This window comes from Thermobia domestica, chromosome 14 (genome assembly GCF_964235325.1).
Source record: "Thermobia domestica chromosome 14, izTheDome1.hap1.1, whole genome shotgun sequence".
Lineage (NCBI taxonomy): Eukaryota > Metazoa > Arthropoda > Insecta > Zygentoma > Lepismatidae > Thermobia > Thermobia domestica.
In genome coordinates, this window is record NC_137467.1 from 170,011,400 (window position 1) to 170,030,396 (window position 18,997).

General features: G+C 33.3%; 1 protein-coding gene across 1 annotated transcript in view; it reads right to left on the reverse strand.

Moving 5' to 3' along the window:
* Nucleotides 1-16,724: 16,724 nt before the first annotated feature.
* LOC145670742 (vascular endothelial growth factor receptor 1-like) overlaps nucleotides 16,725-18,997 on the reverse strand; it is a 325,002-nt gene continuing 322,729 nt past the window's right edge. The window contains exon 25 of the mRNA XM_081739513.1: nucleotides 16,725-18,511. Coding sequence (XP_081595639.1) covers nucleotides 17,840-18,511 — 672 coding nt within the window. The 3' untranslated portion in view covers nucleotides 16,725-17,839. The remainder of the gene's footprint in view (nucleotides 18,512-18,997) is intronic.

The window sequence follows — 18,997 nt, forward strand, 5'->3', positions numbered from 1 at the left end:
TATTGGTGAGCTGCGTACTAAAATACTAAGGATTTCGTATAAAGTTTTGCAACGAGATAATTACCCATTTAGTTATATTTAGAGTAGAATGTATGTTCATATAACAATTGCTGTAATTTCCATTATTTTTCTACCTATTGGATAATTGAAATGTTCCTCTTTCACAGCTTCGCGAAACCTCCTATATTTTTTCGTCATGATTTCCTGTATTTTTTTTTTTTTTTTTTTTTTTTTTCATTAGCATTGGAAAGCCTGCGTATGTTTGTAACTAAGAAGTTTTCGTGTGGCTGTTAGAAATACTCGTAACACTGTTATTGAAAATCAAATAACAATTGAGATTCAGTTGCCCCCATGTAGCAGTCTCGCCTTTGGAGCCAGCGGTGCTTTGCCCATCTGATAATATTTGCAGTGTTACGGGATATGAAGTAAGGATCCGCTTGGACATCTTTATTTCATGTTGAAACTCAAGTTAGTCATCAATGGAAGCCAAGCAGCAAAGAGTTCACTGCCTGATGTTATTACCACCGATATTCTGTTGTACGTCGCGTGTGAGACTGATGTAGCAAGGAATTAAAGGTATCAGGAAAAGCTACCACTGTTTATTACAAATATTACTTGCGTATACAGACTACCTTATAAACAGTAAAATAATAAATAGTTAAATCCCGGAAGTTGATGTCAGCTGGTCGACGTAAAACAACAGGTTAATGTGAATAACCATCAGACAGTGAACTCTCCAAAGGCTGCTTGGCTTCAATTGATGACTGAATTTCTACATGTAATAAAGATGTCCAAGCGGGTCCTTACTTCATATCCCGTAACATGGCCTCTCTCCAAAATGACATCAAAAAATAAAAAAGAAGCACGAACTTTGGTAAAGTTTTGCATTTTTTAAATACAACTTTTCTGGTAATGTATTGAATGGATCTTCTATTAATAACGATGTCACGTACACGGTACCAAGTAATCACGTGTAAATGTACGCAGGAGCGTTTTCAGAACCACAAATGGTCAGTCTCTCCTCGCTGCTTTCTTGTTGATGAATTTCGTTAGTCAATACCGCTTTTCTACCCAATCGGATTAATTATGACGGTAAGAATGAAACCATGAAAGTAAGAGAGGTGAAGAGACACACGCAACCTGCTTTTAGCGTAGGAATATTAAAAATCAAGGTAAACAAGGGAAATAATAACATTTTCCAACTTGAAGCAGTTGTAGAATAGGGGCTTAAGGAATCAGAACTTAGTCCAACGAGAAAGACTGATCACTACCACTGATTTCTTTATTCCATTGATATATGAAATAATTCCAATCCGAACAAATTTATTGGGATCATGTCTCCATCGCAATGATTTTTTTTTTTTTTTTTTTTGCGTGTGTGTTTCATATCTAGTTGTATATTTTTATCTACTTGTATATATATATATATATATATATATATATCATAAACTTTTGAAATTCTGCTCTGTATGTGACCAAACAAATATAATTTTAATTTCCATTCTTTTATGGTAAAATATATTTTGAGAAATGCAACAGAAATTCAGAAGGAGCCTTCTTTGCGAATTTCTCAATATTGATCAATGGAGGTGAAGAATATGTTTAATGTTTGTATTTAAAGTCCAAAATATAGTTTGGTTACTACATACCTTTGAAATTAATAGTAATTAGTTAACATCTTAATGAATGAAAGTTCTCAATTAAATGTTACTTGTTATTAATTAACATTAAAAATACACTTACATACATATTATATAATTTTTATATAATGATTTGTTTTAGGTTTGGCGTGGCGTGGTGTGGGAGACCCGAGTTCGATTCCCGGCCGAAGCTCATGTGGTTCGGATTCCACGTTAATCAGTAGGTTCACGTCTCATATAGCTTCGCTGCTGAACGGGACATTAAACTAAAAAAAATAAAAATATATTTTTTTGCAGGTGGATTCTTTTTAGTTTTAATGTAGGTTTTACAAAAAAAAAAAAAAAAAAAAAGATTTGGAGCCGAGAAATATTTCAGCTACCCTGGAAGAAACCTATTTTTTTACTACCAGGAGAAGAAAAAATTAGCAATTTGATACATTATCGAAATTTATGCAGTATACTTGTCTTCAGAGGGGGATAAAAATGATAGAATTTCTCAAGAAAATCGAAATTGCTTGTACAGACATAACAATCTTTTATTACAGTAAAAACATACGAGGTATGTAAAAATAAATACATTCGTATTTATAGTTCATTAGTTAACAATTGAGCAGAAAATATTTTCCAACATTGTAACAACAAATACATGAAATTGATTAAGTAGAGAGAAATTTTACATATACCTTCTATTTTCAGTTTAATAAAGTAATGCTATTACATATTACTTTATTAAATTGTGACGAAACAATTATGTATAAATAGAGCGAAAATTTGTAGAATAAATAATATATACACACACTGAATTTAGTAATAAATGATTTTAACATTCGAACTAATAAAATTATCTGGATACATGGGTAAAATTAAGATTGAGAAGATGGAAAATACAAGAAATAGGAATAAAAAGGGTAGAGTATAGGCGAATACAAGAAATAGTGGATAAAAGGAAAGTATTGGATAAATGGATAAATATAGGCCAATGCGAGAAATCGTGAAGAAAAGGAAAGAATTTAGGCCTATCCAATAAATAGTGAATACAAAGGAAAGAATAGTGGCGAATACAAGAAATAGCGGATAGAAAAAAGAACATAAGTGAAGACAAGAATTAACGGACAAAAGAATATAGGTCAATACAATAGATAGTGGATAAATGGAAAGAATATAGGCCAATGCAAGAAATACTGAAGAAAAGGAAAGAATATAGGCCAATACAAGAAATATAGTGAATCAAAGAGAAGAATATAGGTGAATACGAGAAATAGCAAACAAAAGCAAATAATATAGGCGTATACAATAAATAGTGAATAAAAAGAAGGAATATAGGCGAATACAAGAAATGGTAGATAAAAGAATATAGGGGGTTGCGAGAAATAGTGAACAAACGGAGAGAATAGACACAATAAATAGTGAATAAAAGGAAAGACTATAGAATACGAGAAATAATGAAAAAAGGAAGGAATATAGGACAATACAGAAAATAGTTAAAAGAATATAGGTGAATACAAGAAACAGTAGATGAAAGAATATAGGCATGAGCAAGAAATAGTGAACCAAAGGAAAGAATAGAAGCAAACACAAGAAATAGTTAATAAAGGAAAACAATATAGGCGAATAAAAGAAACAGTGAATAAAAAGAAAGAATGTTGGTAAGTACAAGAAAAAGTGAACAAAATGGAAGAATATGGATGTGTTTTTAAAAGTGTTGTTTTGATTACGTTGTCAATTACAACTTGTTACATAGTGGCACCTTTCCGCAAATAATTGCAGGATTAGAAATAAGAAATGAAGAGAATCTAATCACAATACTTCATTATCATTTCAAATTTTCTACCAGAAGTTCCAACATATGTTATTACATTTTATTTTTTACTGATAATGACTTTTCAATTTGACCAATAATAAAAATAGAAAAATAGTACATGTTAATCATTGTTCATCCCCAACTTTCTACACCAAAACAGCATTATAATCACTTTGTAATTCAACCTGACTTTTACTAATAAACCATAAGTTATGTAAAAGAAATCATTAAGAATTGTTATAATGCTAACAATATAATTTGTACAGTTATACTTAATTACAGGCAATATAAGGCCTATAATGTCATCTTTTATGTCTCTTTTCTAACTTGTTTGGTGAATAAAATACACAGGAATAACAAAATTATTGTACTCATCAAGCATCCAATTGTTTATTCTGAACGCAGACGTTTCAGCAAAGATTTATCACTATTCTCAATGCGAATCCTTTAAGAAATGTACCTACGTTGCTTTACGAAGTACAGTAATTTTGTTATTAGTTGATAATGTATTTTTTTTAATTCATTAAGTAATCAACGAAAGAAAATTTAAGTTGAAGACACCATGTGTAAAAACCAATCCTAATTCTGTTTTGAATGAAGTTTAAAGCGGAATTAAAACCTTAGTTAAAAAATATGCTCGGAATTGCGGTGCTCTGGATTCAGTTCTGGGTAGAAATACAGGGTATTTCAAAACAACATTGACAACATTTGGGAGGTAATTCCTGATACCAAGATAATACAGAAAGTATAGACCAACCTGGGTGCACAAATGCTTTCTTTCGGAGTTATAGGCTGCCGAAAACATGAAAAAAAAAATGAACTTTAAAGATTCATAGCGACAATACTATGGGACCTACCGTAGTCGGGTCAATACTTCGCTTAGGAATTAATACGTGCGTACACGATTCAGAATCCTGCGGTACTCACACAACAATTTTTATAGAGGGAGTTTGGCTACGGACTTATAATTTGAAGTACTCACCTCTATAAAAATTATTGCGGAAGTACCGCAGGATTCTGAAACATGGATATTTGGTTAGGAAACATACTAGTTCCTAAGTGGATTCTTGACCGGGATTATGGTAGGTCTTATAGTATTGGATCTATGGATCTTTAGAGTTCATGTTTTCGGCATGCTATAACTGAAATGACGGATTTATGCACCCATGTTGGGCTTTACTTTTTGTCTTATCTTGGTGTCAGGAATCACCTCCCAAACATTGTCGGTATTGTTAGAAACACTCTGTATAATTTTTAGCATTAGCATTGGAAAGCTACTAGAATTAAAAGGTAGATAAATCCGATCCATTGTAACGTCTATTATCTATTCGCCACTGGTACTCGTGGTCTGTAGTTCCAGAGAGTTTTGTTTCTTTTTAATGGAATTTGGATTTTTACTTCATAAGACATGAAATTAAAAAAAAATAATAGCTTAGTAGTAGATTATGCACCGACGCTAAGGAAGACGGTAATGATAACACAGCCACACACACAAAATAGAAGTTCTGTCCACCGGAGTCCAGAGTATGGACTCGATGTATTTTGTTACGCCGAATCTAAATTTCAAAACCCCAGAACGATCAATCATGTCTTTTTTTTTTTTTTTAATGGGCGAAAAACTTGAGCGATTTTAGATAGGTAATATACACATTAAACGGTCATACGAAAAACAAAAAGTTTTGTGCTGCGAACCTCAGGGTATGGATTCGATGTATTATGTTACACAGAATCCAAATTTCGAAACACTAGGGCAATCAACCGAGTTAGTTTTTATATGGGCGAAAAACTAGCGATTTTGGATACGGAGGATACACATAGGAGTCATAAAAAAAAAAAAAAAAAAAAAAAAAAAAAAAAAAAAAAAAAACTAGTGGACCCCAGGGTATGGATTCGGTGTATTTTGTTACGCGAAAAACGTGTGTCCTCCCTGTCCAAAATTGCTGAAGTTTTTCGCCCATAAAATAAAACACACGGTCAATCGTTCTAGGATTTCGAAATTTGTATTCAGCGTAACAAAATACATCGAATCCATCCCCTGGGGCCCGGTGCACAAAACTTTAATTTTGTGTGTGTGTAGCTGTGTAATCAATGAAGGAGAAAGGGGGAAACGAAAGAATCTCGAGGAAAAAACCACATACACCGTGTTGTCCACCTCAAAACCCACTTGGCAGGAGCTGGAATCGAACTAGGGAACCCAGAGCACCAGAGGTGAATGCTCTGCCACTGACACGGGATGTACTTGAACCTGAACTCACAAAGTGGGGGTGATGTATATATTTCCTGAAAGCTTGGGTCAAGGTAAGATCAAAATTGGGGAGGTCTCAAGCAATTCGCTGGAGGGCAGCACGTTACTCATTTTTATTAACACCTTTAACCGTGTCTTAAAGTCCGTTGCAACCCCGAAAAATCTGAAACGGTGAGACAAATATGAAAACAGAAAAACATGTCTCATCATTTCAAAAGTATAACGTATCAAAGTAAAATAAATTGTCCCAGAGTCCCAGATGGGGTCCAACTAAAAAAAATTTAAATTGAAAGGGGGATCAACTTGCACATCATATGAAAGTTGGAGTTAAATAAAAGAAGATAAATCAAGTCGCGACTCTTACGATAAGCCTGTGCAAAATAGCGGTGAGTCAAAATATCAACACAATCTTCATTGCAAAGTCTATGACCACTCGTATGAATCTGAAACGGTGGAGTAGGTGTAAAAACAAAAACACGGATATGTCATTATTTGTATAATGATTCAAAGTAAAAAAAAATCTTCCAAGGTCCCAGACCGGGTCATACTCAAAATGTTGAAATAGGAAGGGATTCAAATTGAGTATCGTATGAAAGCTTATATTAAGTGAAAGAAAAGGAAACAAGCCTCGACTCTTGCTGAAAAAGTCTATTGTTACTCCTATTAATCTGAAACGGTGAGACAGATGTTAAAAAAAAAAAAAAAAAAAAAAAAAAAAAACTAGAATGTATCAGGAAAAAAGAAATATCCCAGTTTAAACTGCAGGATCCAAGACGGGGTCCAACTCAAAAGTTTCAAGTGCCCAGTAAATAAGCACATCATGTGAAAGTTCGTGTTAAATGATACATAATTGGACATTGGACAAGTCTCGACTGTCGATAAGCATTGCAGAATGGCACGAGTCATTTCCTTTGATACATTCTAGTTTTTGTTTTGTTTTGTTTTTGCACCTGTCTCACCGCTTCAGATTAATATAAGTGACAATAGACTTTTTCATCAAGAGTCGAGACTTGTTTTCTCTTCTTTCACTTAATATAAGCTTTCATGCGATACTCAACTTGAACCCCTTTCCATTTCAACATATTGAGTTGGACCCCGTCTGGGACCCTTCAACATTTTTTTATTGAATCATTATACTTTTGAAATAATGACATATTTGTGTTTTTGTTTCTACACCTATTCCACCGTTTCAGATTCATACGAATGACCATAGACTTTGCAATGAAGATTGTGTTGATATTTTGACTCACCGCTATTTTGCACAGGCTTATCGTAGAGAGTCGCGACTTGATTTATCTTCTTTTATTTAACACGAACTTTCATACGATATGCAAGTTGATACCCCTTTCCATTTAAAAATTTTGAGTTGGACCCCATCTGGGACCTTACTGGGGACCCTAGGACAATTTATTTTACTTTGATACGTTATACTTTTGAAATGATGAAAGGCATGTTTTTGTGTTTTCATATTTGTCCCACCGTTTGAGATTTTTCGGAATTGCAACGGACTTCAAGACACACTTAAAGGTGTTAATAAAAATGAGTAACGTGCTGCTCTCCAGCGAAATGCTTGAGACCTCCCCAATTTTGGTAACCGGTTTTGATCTTACCTTGACCCAGGCTTTCAGGAAATATATACATCACCCTTACTTTGTGGGTTCAGGTTCAAGTACATTCCGTGTGAGTCACCGCGGCTTCTCCATAAAGTATGAGACATGGTGTTATAACTAAATAAAATAAGCTTTTAGTAAAAAGGCATGGATCGTCAAATGTAAGGATTTAATTCTTACGTACGAATCTTCAATAGTTTCTTCGTATATTTATAAAGAAAGCAAAATGGCAAAACTTGAGACTCATAAAAATTGAGCAATGGTGATTTCTTACTTAATATTAAACTTATTACATTGTTCTTTAGAATTTTCTCTCTAAAACTAATTAATGATTACATTTTGTACTTCATACCATATCTTGAATATACATATAAATATGCGAGGAGCAGTCAAAAGAGTTCCCGGAATTCTGTTGTAGCTCTTATTACCACAATATAACTCCACATTTACTTAATTGCCTTCAACGTTGGCATCTTCGTCGTAACACGCACACACACACACATTTGTTCCACTGCTCCGTGATTGGTTGAAACACCGACGAAAGGCTTTTTTTTTGTGTGTGTATATATATATATCTTCTGAAGTTCAGCTGTCGCATTGGGTTTGATCTCTTCTACGTTGGTGAAACGAAAAAGGTCCATTTTTAGCTTTGGAAACAGCCAAGCATCCGATAATGCTAAACTGTTTTTAAGTCTGAACCAAGATATTCCCCAATTTTCACATGAACTTGATGTTTGCACGTTGCACGATCTGTGAAATCGCACCAACTGATCACTACACATACACTTCCGTTTAACTACACTATTTGTACACTGCCTGTTAAGACGTGTTCACACTTGTTAAACTCAGAATTAGGGACTGTATTGCACGAGATTCATTGTAATTGCATTACCGAAGCCAGAACTACAACAATATTCCAGGAACGTTTTGACTGCTTCTCATATGTGTGTACTACAATATCTAGTGACTAGCATACGTAACAATTAGCTTCAAAAATAAAATAACAAGAATGACTTAATTAGTGAGGAAGTCTTCCTAGATTTATTTAAGTCTTTAACCTGTAATTGAGAGGCGCCATCCTTTTTTTTTTTTTTTTTTTTTTTGTGTGTGTGTGTGTGTGTGTGTGTGTTGTGAGTGGCACGGAATAATATATTTTCTTGTTTCTTACGGAAATTTATAACGATTACTCCAGAAATTGTAGGAGAATTAAAAGAAGCAACTAGAAGTATGTTTTCAGTGTTATGGGATAGGCTAACATAACGTTGTAGTTACTTAGCAAATATTACCAAGAGTTAGGCCCCATATAGTTGAACGACTGAAGAAAAGGAGGGCAGTATTTACTTGTTCTACTACGCTTGTTAATAGTACTGTTAATAGTGTATTTGTTAGGCAGTGAGTTAGATGATACCAGTGGCGTACACAAAGGTAAGTTTACGTGTTTTAATCTCCAATAACATGTGCAAAAAAATAACATTTAATACATTGAGATACGGATACAAAAATCACGTTCCTAAAACAATATGAACATGGGTACTTGGACTCCCACGCAAAATAATGATGAACAAAGATATAAGAAAAACGTATTAAACACGTTATGTTGAGTGAAGATAGAAATTAATCCTTCACTGTAACTACAATTAGTAAATATAATGAGTAAAACATATATCTGAAGTTACATTTAATGAAGATACTAACAAGAATATCAGATTATAAATAACTTACGTTGTAAAGACAAATTTAAAGTATCCGGTAGATATGTCTGGAGTCTGGAGCTAACGGGAAAAATATTTATGTTGCACAAAATTAACTTCACATCAGAGACAACACGAGCTTTATTTTCGTGGGAGGCAAACAGAGGGGCATACAATTTTTTGGTGGTAGTAGGTTTTTATTTATTTATTTATGTTTGTATTCCGAACAGGATATTTAAACTACGTTACATGTCTGAGTTGGAAGGGGGACAGGCATTGCGACCAAGGACGCTCTCTCCCCTTCCCCCCTCTAGCGTAATCACTGTTCCACATGCGTGCCATCATTGTCAATACATTTTCTTAAATGTTCCACCGTGTTTCTTTGACTTCAACGCGTAAGAATTTAGATCAGCCATAGCAGTGATCATCCTCTCCTGGACATAATCTAGATCCAAGGCTTTCAAAGCATACTTTTTCTTTTAGATTTAAAAATTCACATGGGCAAATCACTGTATATTCTGCAATGATCCTTTTTCCACTCGAATAGCTGGGAAACATGTCATGCAATCAGTGGTAGAAAATATTCTAACATAACCACCATAAACTTCGTAGCTTCTGTATGTACTTAGTGAAAGATACATTAACAAAGATGGAAGTTATATGTATACATAAATTAAATAAATGTAGTAAATACTTTTTTCTTCGTAATTGTTGACAAAACCGAAGAAAAAGGAAAGTATAGAAGACTGCAATATGGTTAAAAAGAAAGGGACCAAAATTACCATAAATAATAACAACTATGAAAATATAAATATTTAAAAACATTAAATATTTACGTCGTTTCATAACATTGGAAACTGTATTACGTATAAAATACTCTAGTAAGGAAGCATGTCTACGGTAACAAAGTTAGCCTTTAGTTTCCCTTTACAAACATAACCTTAGAGACTATCTTTTTGTATGGCTGTACCATATGTAAATTTTAAATCACGCTTTGAGTTCAGATAGCCCTGACGTATAAACCTGCGTACATTTAGATAGGACGTGTACGAATGAAGGCTGCGCAAATACACATGAGCATTAAACTCAGCCTTAGAGATTCTCCTTGTGTATGGCTTTGCTAAGTGTAAATTCTAAGTCATGCTTGACAGAAGCGTCAAGTTAAAGGAATTTTAAGGTTAGCCTTATATTAAGTATTATTGGCTAGTCTGAAGCAAACTTGCAACTAAGTAAGTAGCATGTTTGCTACAGTCTTGGTTAAAAATGCAGCTGTGTAAATGCAGTTTGTACAAGTCTATAGACTTAAGATTGAGTAAGGCTATTCAAAGTCTAGAATACTATTAGGGAGATTTAATTACACACCCGAAAATGAATTTTGTAATACAAAAACTGAGGGGAATATTTAAATGCAGTTCAGTAATTAGAGTTTGTCAAAATGTACACAACAAAATCAGAAAAAAATCCATGTAAAAGCTTTTAAGATACCAGATGTAGACTGATTATTATAATAAATATGCTCAATATAGAGTTGAAGGAGCCCTATTAAACGGCGAGTTTGCCACAAATAATAGTTCCTTTACAGAATGGTAAACAATGATTGACTTGAGATTGATTCTCATTATCGGAAACTGTTTGTATATTTTTATTGTGTAACACAGAGAAGAGACCGCCTACATGGAGAAGGTATGATTCATGATTGTGAAAATACGAACTTTTAAGATATTCGGAATGTCACTGACAACATTTGTAAAGCCTATGCAAAATTTGTGCTAATTGTATGATTTTCAACAGTTTTATTAAAAATAACGTACACAAAAAGAATAGTGTGTGTTATATTTTCCCATTTTGTTTCCTGTTATCTTTTATATTAGTAGAATTATTGGCTTTAAGATATATCTTTATCGTATTATCTTGAACGGGATGTGTATTAGCCCTACTTTGGAAAGCAATGAAAATTATTTACAAAGATAATATTCCGTTTCTTGGGGACAGTCTTTCTACTTTATCCTGTATTCCTGAGGAAACTCTACCATTGGATCTTTAGTATAACCCAATAATTTCCCAATTTCCTTGATTAAAGTTCCATTTGACATTTTGCTTCCAGTTTACTTTGAATACACATAGTTTCCTTACTAATGGAGTAGTCAAAAATCTTACGAACTGTTGTTGTTTTATCCAGTTTCAATGCCAGCGTTTTACCTATTATTATTTTGTTATTAAGAGATTATTGGTAGAACAGGTTTCAACGTGGAAATGTTTTGTACTACAGGCTTGAGGGGATAACGGAACAATATAAACATTGAAATTTGTAAAAAAAAAAAAAAAAAAAAAAAAAAAAAAAAAAAAAAAAAAAAAAAAGCAATGGAACATGCACAAGAAAACCTCTGAAAAAGTTAAAAGTATCGTTAAAGAAATTAGAGAAAAGGTTTCAGTATGAATAACGATCTAAAGATTGACCTCGAACTTTCTTTGATTTCTCTTTGACACATTAGGATTTAGAACAGACATTGCAGTTCTTCTCCTCTCTCGGAGATTATTCAAATCCTATGTTTTCATTTTGTACGTACACTTGAGAATTCCACAAATGGCAAAGTAATTATATGGAGTTGAAAATGAAAATGAAATGAAATATTTAAGTTTTACATCCCACGAATATGCCGGCTAGGCTAAAGGAGACGGTAATGATGATAAATGAATGAAATGGTGGAATGAAAAAAGTGTGAGGAAACGGGAGAACCCCGAGAAAACTCATGCATACGGTGTTTGTTTACCACAAAGTTCACTTGGCGCGCGCTGGGATCGAACCAAGGACCCCATGCACCAGAGGTGAACACTATTATTGAGCTACAGCGACCACATATATATGGGAGTTGACATCTGTTGATTATGGTGTCCATCTCGCAGACTCCGTTTTCCCTCTCTAGCATTTGAAAAACATGTCGTCAAACAAATGGCGTATATTTATATATAATGAGGTGGTGTCATTGCTTCATGACTATAACTACCCTGTAGACTACAGTGTTATTGGAAATGACAATATTCTAATGATTCACTGTTCAATTGAATAAAAAAATATCTCGTTATCATTGACTCACATTCTATTAACATTTTCGGAATCTGTAATAAACTAAGTACAATGATCATTATCTAGAAAGAAACTTCATGTACATCGAAATTATTACAAGAAAAGTGTGTCATCCACGTTGCAGTAATATCTAGTGTTGTACGCAGATAAAGAACGTCATTAGGTTAACATTTTCAGAACGGATTCTCAAATGAACACAACGTACAGAAAGAAACAACATCTACATGGAAATTTACATAAGAACAACTTGTCATCTACGTACAGGTAATATCTAGTGTGTCTTTATATAGATAAAGAATATTCTTCTGAAGCTTTTAAAATGGAATTAGTGAAGTACAAAGATCATTTTCTACAAAGGAACATCATGTAAGAAAAGTGTACCATCCTTAACAATAATATCTATGTGTCTGTATACATAAAAAATAACATTCTGATAACATTCACATGGATATTCAGCTGAGTATGAAACTCTTAAAATGGAATCAATGAAGTACAAAGATCATTGTACTCAGTTGAGGAACATCATATAAGAAGAGTGTGCCATCCGCTTAACAATATCTAGTGTGTCTGTACAGAGATAAAGTATAACATTCTGATAACATTCACATGGATATTCAGCTGAGTATGAAACTCTTAAAATGGAATCAGTGAAGTACAAAGGTCATTGTACTCAGTTGAGGAACATCATATAAGAAAAGTGTGCCATCCATAACAATAATATCTGTGTGTCTATATACAGATAAAAAATAACATTCTGATAACATTCACATGGATGTTCAGCTGAGTACTGAAACTCTTAAAATGGAATCAGTGAAGTACAAAGATCATTGTACTCAGTTGAGGAACATCATATAAGAAAAGTGTGCCATCCATAACAATAATATCTGTGTGTCTATATACAGATAAAAAATAACATTCTGATAACATTCACATGGATGTTCAGCTGAGTACTGAAACTCTTAAAATGGAATCAGTGAAGTACAAAGATCATTGTACTCAGTTGAGGAACATCATATAAGAAGAGTGTGCCATCCGCTTAACAATATCTAGTGTGTCTGTACAGAGATAAAGTATAATATTCTGATAACATTCACATGGATGTTCAGCTGAGTACTGAAACTCTTAAAATGGAATCAGTGAAGTACAAAGATCATTGTACTCAGTTGAGGAACATCATATAAGAAAAGTGTGCCATCCATAACAATAATATCTGTGTGTCTATATACAGATAAAAAATAACATTCTGATAACATTCACATGGATATTCAGCTGAGTACTGAAACTCTTAAAATGGAATCAGTGAAGTACAAAGATCATTGTACTCAGTTGAGGAACATCATATAAGAAGAGTGTGCCATCCGCTTAACAATATCTAGTGTGTCTGTACAGAGATAAAGTATAACATTCTGATAACATTCACATGGATGTTCAGCTGAGTACTGAAACTCTTAAAATGGAATCAGTGAAATACAAAGATCATTGTACTCAGTTGAGGAACATCATATAAGAAAAGTGTGCCATCCATAACAATAATATCTGTGTGTCTATATACAGATAAAAAATAACATTCTGATAACATTCACATGGATGTTCAGCTGAGTACTGAAACTCTTAAAATGGAATCAGTGAAGTACAAAGATCATTGTACTCAGTTGAGGAACATCATATAAGAAAAGTGTGCCATCCATAACAATAATATCTGTGTGTCTATATACAGATAAAAAATAACATTCTGATAACATTCACATGGATATTCAGCTGAGTACTGAAACTCTTAAAATGGAATCAGTGAAGTACAAAGATCATTGTACTCAGTTGAGGAACATCATATAAGAAGAGTGTGCCATCCGCTTAACAATATCTAGTGTGTCTGTACAGAGATAAAGTATAACATTCTGATAACATTCACATGGATGTTCAGCTGAGTACTGAAACTCTTAAAATGGAATCAGTGAAGTACAAAGATCATTGTACTCAGTTGAGGAACATCATATAAGAAAAGTGTGCCATCCATAACAATAATATTTGTGTGTCTATATACAGATAAAAAATAACATTCTGATAACATTCACATGGATGTTCAGCTGAGTACTGAAACTCTTAAAATGGAATCAGTGAAGTACAAAGATCATTGTACTCAGTTGAGGAACATCATATAAGAAAAGTGTGCCATCCATAGCAATAATATCTGTGTGTCTATATACAGATAAAAAATAACATTCTGATAACATTCACATGGATATTCAGCTGAGTATAGTGTTCACTATTTAGATAATAATAATAATAATTAAAAAAAACACCGTTTACATCCAAATTATCACACGAACAGTGAGTCATTCTCCTGGAAGTAACATCTAATATATCTATACAAATAAAGATCATTGTGTTAAAATTCTCAGAATGGATAATCTGCTGAATACGTTTACAATCTATGAAGAAACATCTACATCGAAATTATTATTGGAGCAGTGTACCATCTGCGTAGAAGTAGTATCTTAGAAAATTGGGTTTTCTGTTGAGCAATCTTAACACAATTAAGACTAGATTACCATTGAACCATTGGACAAACAACAACCGTTCTATTTCACTTTTAGGGTTTATACATGAGCAGGATAAACATTACTTTGGTACAAAAGTTCAAAAGAAATTCAGCACAGGAGGAAATTGCATTAATGTTGCTGTTTCTGTGCATTTTTCAATTGCGAATTGTGTGGAATTTTCTTTTACCGAAGGGCTTTCGAAGGCAGGATTATTTGTTATCAAAAAATTGAAACTTTATTATATAGGCTGAAACAATGGATATAAAAAAAGATTGCAAAGAATGTATCTTGACGTTACATGTACTACTAATAAACCACAACATTGAAATAGAGCTATTGTTATGATGTTCCACTTATATAAACACAACTACAAAATTAGAAGCTGTATTTTAAGTATACAATAATAACACAGTATTAACGCCTTCTTCTGCCCCAAAGAGTTAAGAAACCACTAATTGGTTACATGAGTTGTTAACACTGATATTTCCTCTTCGTCAGAAGAGTGCAAAAGAATTTGCGAAGATAATGAGTCTTATACCAACGTGACAAAAACAAGAAAGAAAGAATAGATAAGAAACTTGCAAGTTAAAAGTTCCTGTCGAAGACTACTACGACAAAATGAAAAGTTAACATCTATTTCCAATGGATATGTTAATGAATAACAGCATATAAAAAAGTGTAAGTGTGCTCAAGGAATCTTTTATAAGGTAGAAGGAAATACTTTTTCTTTTACGTACATAGACAGAGTTTCCAGGAGATCAAGGCAGAATATAACTACCTAACAGTAAGGTAAAAAATAGCGTAATTCGATCTATATTAATAAAAATGAATGTTTGTGATCACTTCATGGGCAAACGGTTCAAACACTTGACCTAAAGTTTTTAAATGTACTTAATACCTATTTTCAAGTGGGTTTATGCCATGTCACTTTCATTAAAATGCTTATAGTAAAGGCATTAGCAGAAGTTAAAATTTATGCTAGAAAACATTTCATGCCACAACAATGGGTTTATTAATTATTACCTTTAAATATTATCCGTTTTACATTGTTATATGTCACAAAATATTTTCCATTGTTTACAACTTAGGTTTTCAACACAAACCAACAAAGCCAGCGAGGAAACGAACAAACCTAAGAAGCAAAACCATACATACTATGTCCAACGACAGACTTAGAGCAGTAAGGAAGAGAAAATCGTGCGGAAACGTTTAGACAATGAAGGAAACGAGTGAACCATTTAGTACATGGGTCGTGCTGAGTTCTCATCGTCCCATTTGGATTGAAATAGTACCCTAAGTGGAGAGGAAGTGGTTTACACACCATTGAAAATGTATCCACAAATCTATTTTTCCCATGCTAACAAGGTGCGGGAAATCTCGACTTAATTGCTAAATTCACATTTCTTTTGTTATATTCGAATCGAATTACATCTTTCCTCTTTGGTGAAGCGTTGCCAGTGGAAACAAAAACCGACTAAATCTATGATAAATTTTTAAATCTTAGAGTCTGATCTATTTAAAAGAAGTTACAACTAACCTTGAAAATGCAGTACATTCAATTTTCAATACATGAAATTACAGGTAGTCCAAAACAGTCTCAAGTAATGTACTCATAAAAGTCAGCACTGAATCAGTCCAACTTGCTCCCATTCGCCCAGTCTTGTAACTGAGTGCGTATGCAGCTCAGAAAAATTTACTTGTAGATATTATTGAAAAAAAAATATATAATTATATTACATCAAAGTTTTATAAATATGAACAATTGGCTAAGATTGTCAAATATTAATATAACATTACGTTGAATTCAAGAAATTTGAAGAGTGATAAAGTGCGTACGTACGTAGACGGTAAGTCGGAAATCCGTTTCCAATATCCTACTCAGCCGCATTTTTCTCACTCTTTAAATTTCGTTGAATCTACACCTGTAGATGATTTGATATCTTTAAATAAAGAGATCTTTTTCTCTATTGTTTATTTATAAATATTACGTTGTTTACTTGCAATAAAATTTCTTGAAAACTAAACGCTAACAGACTTAATGATTTGGAAGTTACTTCCTTACTTAAAGAAACAAAACAGGATCAATACTACAAACCACTAGATTCCGGAAAATTTCTTTGGTATTATTCCTTTAATTCAAGTAAAATTATTTTCATTACAGATATAACTAAACTCTAAATTCAGTTTTTCAGGTACCAACATTGTCATTTGAACTCTCATGTATAGTCTGAACAATGCTACTTAATATTATCTGATGAAAAATTTGTTTCGTTACAGTTTGATGTCATTCTTATTAACCCTAGAAGTACTATGGTAGGATCAATTTTGTCATCGCGTTCATTCATTTATTTGTAGGATAAATTGTTTCTTAAGACCTCTTAAGACTTAAGACCTTTTTTTAGATTGTTTGTTTGAATGTAATATTAACTTCTGTTAGATTTATAATATAACGTCATGTTTTATTAAAACATTTCGTACGGTGTGGTCAGATTTGACCACCGTTTGGTAGTAGGAATAACTCATCTTTGGTTTTGCCAAAATTTTCTTTTTAGTCCAGAACTTACATTGTTTTCCTTTCCTTTTCTAAATGTTATTTCTATTTTATTTAAACTCTGCAACTTACAAGAGTGTGATAAAGTTTGCTGTAAAAGAGGACGTAAATACATACACCATCAAAAGATAAAATTGACATTTAGATTGTAACTTAACACATACTCTTGCTTTAATAAAGTAATGCCACATATGGGCCGCTTGGAAATTCAACACCTCATTTTAAAAAATGCACATTTCTGTTGTGTTAGCAATCTAAACTACAATTATGTGGTTTATGATCTAATAATTTATTGTTCACACATTTCTTGTAAGAAAGGTACTCATGTATAAAAATTTGAATGATAGCATTAGTCCATTTTTTTCCACTTTTTTGGACTAAGGCTGCTTAGCGTCCATGCGTCCCATATATATAACTATTTACGATAAATATAAAGTAGAACTACTTGAAAGGTCTCTATTATTAATGTAGTTTAAAATGTTAAATTCAATAAATGTAGTGTAAAAACTTGAAGAAAAGCGCGGCAAAAAATGACCCTCCCTTGGCACTAGATATAGCAGATACAGGCTTGATACTTCTAGGATTAACTGACGAACTATAGTATTGGCAACGGTGGAAGTGCTAAATCACCACCAAACTGGGATAGTTATATCATTTTAGAATCATTACTATCGCCTCAGTAATCAGTGGAGACAATTAAGTTGTCGGATTCTAAATGAAAATGATTTTTATCATTTTCAGTAATAGTGTTTGGAATGTTCAGATTGTCATTATGCTTATCGAGCGCCATTAATGATTGATAACTGACATTGAAGAAGCTTGGACTACTAAAGCCAGAATCTAGCCGAGATCTTCTAAAATTAAGATTCAAAGTAAGAGGTCTTGTTTTCGCAGTTTCTAAATTTGACGATTGCCTACTAAGCATTGGCTCCATCTCTACCTCTGCAGTCTCTGATGAACTCAACTGAGAACTACGTCTTTTCACAGCATTAAGAGCCAAAGTATCGCGATTATTGAGAGATTTTGATTTCGTAGGGCTCTTCATACACAAATAGCCGACAGAATCACCCACAAGTTCCTCGTTACCGGGACTGGGACTAAAATTTTGATGTTGAGCTTCAGTGCCTTCACTGGAGCAGTCTGCTGATGGACTGTTCATGTGTAAATATTCGTCTTTGGTTGTGCCAGCGCTTGTGCTGGGTAAATTCGTGTATTCTCGTTGTGGAGTTTGTTTTCTTGTTGCATTGAGATAACTTGGTTCACTCATCATTGCTAAATAATCATAATGCCTTTCCTTCTTCCACTGCTGATTCATCTCTAGGTAAGGATCGTTGAGATCAATGTAGTACTGAAACAAAGAATACACAAATAAATATAAATTGATAAATTCGAACAGAATAGAAGAAAATCATTTCAAATAAATTTCTTTTCTATTTTTAATGATGTTCAATACATAGTTCAGAAAGCATGGGATGTTTAACCGGACTTGCAGAAACAATTAGTAAAATATAAAGGTAACCAAGCAAGTTCTGTCGCTTTTTCACACACCACCTTTTAACATCGATATGTCAACTAAGACGGACCTGGAAGATCAAAAATAGTCCCCAGCAGCATCGATGTCCTTCTGCCAACGTTCTCGAAAGCCATGGATTCCATCACGGTAGAAACTTAGTGGGCCGTGAAGTGAAGAAGGTATCAAGTGCATTTTCCACATGTACTAGAGATTTGAACTGATGTCCTCTAAAGTGATGTCCAAGGAATTAAACAGATGATAATCGGACGGTGCAATGTCCAGGGAGTATAGCGGGTGCAATAGTGTTAACATCCAAGTTGT